This window comes from Arabidopsis lyrata (assembly GCF_000004255.2).
Source record: "Arabidopsis lyrata subsp. lyrata unplaced genomic scaffold ARALYscaffold_7, whole genome shotgun sequence".
Classification (NCBI taxonomy): domain Eukaryota; kingdom Viridiplantae; phylum Streptophyta; class Magnoliopsida; order Brassicales; family Brassicaceae; genus Arabidopsis; species Arabidopsis lyrata.
This window is the reverse complement of record NW_003302549.1, coordinates 15049148-15053717: the sequence shown is the minus strand read 5'-3', so window position 1 is coordinate 15053717 and position 4570 is coordinate 15049148. Positions and strand designations below refer to the sequence as shown.

Sequence of the window (4570 nt, the reverse complement as noted above, 5' to 3'; positions counted from 1 at the left end):
ATTTACTAATCTTATTATATTAACTTGAACATTCTTAACAGAGTTTGACATATTGTAAAACTGAAATTTAAGAAATCCCGATGCGTTTCAATTAATTAATTAGATTTTAATATGTTTTTTACTATTTTCAGTTTTGAAACGTAAATATGTTTCTCCTTTAATTTTTGTAAAATAAAAACAATAAAAAAGATAATAGTAAAACACATATCTACATAAATTACAATATGTAACTATAATATATATATATATATATATATATATATATATATATATAATTATGAATATAATAATAAACATGAATGGGGGATTAAGTGTAGTTGTCATGTTTGAGTAAGACATTTAACACAAGTTAATGATTCCAAATTTTAGCTTACATAGTATAGTATTTTAGTAGGGAATGTTTTTAAAAACTTTTAGGTGCTTTAGGGATATATAGATAGAGTAGATAAATTGCGATGAGAGTTATAAAATTAAACTAATTAAATGTATTTGACTTATCGTTGGTTAAGTTTTTTTAAAAAAAAATTAGATTACGAAATCTTATATATATATTCAACTCATAATTTCTATATAATCTGAAAAATAAAAATTTGGGTGTTTCAAACCCAAATAAAATTTACAAATGGTTCAATTAAAATTCTATAGGCAAAAATTTTATTGATTCTTTTATAAAATAAATATTTATCGATTAACCCGTGTATAACATAGGTCCTAATCTAGTTGATTAATAAAATTGAGATTGTTCTCATATAAAAATCACTGTTAGAAATGAAATTAATATTTGGAAGACATGAATTTCTATCTAATCAATAGATGTCTCATGTCAACAAAAAAAAAAAAAAAAAAAAAGTCTCTTATCAAATTTCTATCTAACCAATTTGACTGATGTTTGCTAAATAAAAGCCTCAAATAAACAGAACAAAGCAAAAAAAAAAAAAGACGTACCGTACCGTTGACACAATGCATCCGTGCATAACTTCTGTCACTTTTTCCCGACAAAGCTCGTAGTTTCTGTCTACTTTCATTATAGATCTACACAGTAGTTAACAACATATCTTTTAAGAATTAATAAAAACCAACAGATTAAATCGAAACCTATATCGTTTCACTATCCATATCGACAGTGTAATCCATTGGAGAATTATTTCAGGTTTTATTTGCTTGCTTGGTCTTAAAACTAAATCAATAATCGTTAAATAGTTTAAGACAAGTATTGCTTGATCGAAATTTGATATTGTCTTGCCTGAATGGATTCCTTCTTCCCGTACAAAGCAGATCTAACGTTGCCACAGTGCCGATTACACCGAGAGCTAAAAGAGTGCATCTGAGTATTTGGTTTATGCTATAACTTCTCGCCTTTGGATTCTGCTTCACCTTCAACAATGGATCAGAGAAGTTGTTGCCTCTTGGTTTTTGTCTTTTGAAAAGGTTCTATAAGACTTGCTAGCTTCAATATATATGTATACAAAAGATATAAAAGAAGTAAACCCTAATTATCTTTTCTGTCAGAGTGGACATGTGTCACAACGTGTTTGGACAACAAATAATCTAAAATCTTATCATTTAGTCAACCAGAGCTCTCTTTATTTCAACAAATGTAATATATTAATTTAATAATTCAAAATAAACAAAATTTACTTTTTAAAAATTTCCAAGATTATTTTAATTTTAAAATATTTTTTTCTATATATAACAAACTATTTGAAAATGTATGAATTAACTGTGATACAAAAAAATAATTCAGTTGTGAAAATAAATTTTTTAGTGTTGAATTCTCCAGAATCCTGATTGTGTTAAATGCTACCCTAAAGAAGAAGACTTCATACGCTTGGAGATTGATGTTACAAGGTTGAGATTTGCCAAGACAAGGTCTGTGATTCGCTATTTGAGACGGCCTGATGATCAACGCTTGGTCCCATCCCTGGTTACCTTCACATCCACCAAGATTGCCACGGCCTCGTAATCCAACTGTTGGAAATTATATGGTCTAAGACTGCTTGAGTGCCACAGGAAACAGCTGGAACGAAACAAAAATTAGAGAGTGGTGGCAGAGGAAGCTAAGATGTCGAAGTAATCTTAACAATCAAGCTCAGCCACAATTCCAAAACATACCCATATGGATCTTTACGAAAGACTCTACTCTGGGAAAATGTTCTATTTATGGCCAAGAATGAATGAAAGAATGGGAGTTTACACATGAGTACATAACGAACAAAAATCCCAGGACCGATGCGCAAAAGCATCAAAGAAGAAACCATACATTATGGAGAAGAGGGCCAGAGGATTGGACAAAGTGTAACAATTTATGATGGATCCTTTGTCAATGGAAGATTACCATCCAAGTCAGGTCAAATATTATTGGACTAAAGGATACAAGAAGGTTATCAAATATTATTTGGGTACTTATCTTGTATCAGGTCAAGGCAGATGCAGAGTAACTATGAATGCTCTCGAAAGAGGACTACAAGCTTTGATCATGGCAATGCAACATTGTGGGACTAATGGATACAAGAAGGTTATTTTTGAAGGTGTGACTGTCTAGTTTTCAGTCTCACTTTTATGTTCCTTCTATAATCACGAATGCCTTACATTGTGACGATTTAAACTCTTGACATCACTATTAATAACGTCAGATGTCATTAAAAAAAGAAAAGAAATCGACTGGTGAAAAGAGTGAATATGTTAAGAGTGATAATAGGTAGGTGTGTTTATAATGTAAGCGACGAAATTTTAAAAATAATTTTAGCATTTGATGTAATAGATGTTTGAATACATTAGTGTGTGTATATATTATATATAACATTGGTTTAGGGCTTATACATATCGTTTTATCTCGTCATTGATTGGCGCATTTTTCTATGTCGAAATTATTTATCTTCTTCGGTTGATTACACACAAGCAATAGACATATAGTAAATCATTTATTGTAGTGATAACAGTTATGCCGTCACATACTATATAAAAGTTAAAATCTCATACTATATAAAAGTTAGATTGTTATTCATCACGAATTAAATCTAGCACGTCTATCATTAATGTATACTATATATATTTCCATCCTAATTATTTGACATACAAGCTTTGACTATGGTAATGCAACATTATTGGAGTAGAGGATACAAGAAAGTTATTTTTGAAGGTGACTGTTGAGGAGTACTGGTGAATGTTCTCAACGACAAAACGATGAACTTTGGAGCCCATAATTGAAGATGCAAGATATTATATTGGAAGACCAATTTTGACGAAGTCAAGTTTGAATGGATACCAAGGAAGCATAATCAACCTAGCTCAGATATTCTTGCAAAAGCTGATATTCCTTTAACTCTAGTTTTCAGTCTCACTTTTATGTTCCTTCTATTATCACGAATGCCTTACATTGTGACTATTTAAACCAACGACACTATTATTAATAAAGTCAGATGTTAAAAAAAAAGTGGTATAAACAGGGAAAATGTTTAGAGTGATAATAGGTAGGTGTGTTTATAAATATTAAACTGTTTGAGTAGATTAATATATAAGTGATGAAAGTTTTAAAATAATTTTAGCATTGGACATAATAATTGTTTGAATATAAAACTGTTTGAATCATTAAGAAAATATGTCTATAATTTTTTTTGAATATAAGATAAATAATGGTTTGAATATAAGATAAATATATTTTAAGAACATAAGGTTTGAATCATTAAAAAAATGTGTCTATAATTTGTTTTATAAATTTTAAATTATATATATATATATATATATATATATATATATATATATCACTTTGGTTTAGGGTTCATACGTATCAATTTATTTCATCATTTATTGACGCCGTTTTATTTGTCGAAATTATTTATCACCTTCATCCTACTATTTTTGATTGATTGCATGCAAGCAGTACACATATAGGAGCAGTAAAAAACATTTATGCAGTCACATGGTATATAAAAGTTTAAGATAACTAAAAATATTAAAAATCTGTCAAGTAGCTATATTATATCTTATATATATATACTATAAGAAAACCTGCGTTTTGCAACTAACTTTTGCGACTAATTTTTTAGTCGCAAAACATTGCGACTAATTCGTGACTGAATTTCGACGTTTCACCAACTAATTAAAAAATGGAGAGTAAACAGTCACACTAAAGCGACGAAACATAATGGTCGGTGAGTGAGTGATATATATCACCATTTTGGATCACAATGTGAATTTTTTAAAATTTTGTCTTGTGACTAATATAACACAGTCACAAAATGAGTCGCTAAATTGTGAATATTTTGTGACCCCTGTCCATTTAGCGACTAGTTTGAGACAAATCTTGTGACTATTTGGCGACCAATATTGCGACCAATTAGCTACAGTTAGTGAAATTTCTAAGATTTTGGCTAAGTGTTTGGGCAGTTTCGATTTCCCCAATTTGTTTTTGGTTTGTCACTGGTTTGCAACAAAAGAGCGACCGGTACTCTTAATTATTAGGTTAAAACAAAATCGATTCTTCATTTTTTCATTTTCCCCCAAATTCGATCTAGGGTTTTCTCTCAAGAGATTTCTCGGTTCTTCTTCTCAAATCTCCTCAAATCTTCGA

The 4570-nt window shown here is 29.7% G+C and overlaps 1 protein-coding gene across 1 annotated transcript; it reads left to right on the top strand.

Moving 5' to 3' along the window:
• The first annotated feature begins 981 nt into the window (after positions 1 to 981).
• Positions 982 to 3385, top strand: LOC110226511. The gene is given in 7 exon segments (XM_021018444.1): positions 982 to 1266; positions 1269 to 1309; positions 1342 to 1428; positions 1781 to 1885; positions 1887 to 1924; positions 2011 to 2062; positions 2210 to 3385. Coding segments are annotated over 7 exon segments (432 nt in total). The 5' UTR covers positions 982 to 1247; the 3' UTR covers positions 2300 to 3385.
• The last annotated feature ends 1185 nt before the right edge of the window (positions 3386 to 4570 follow it).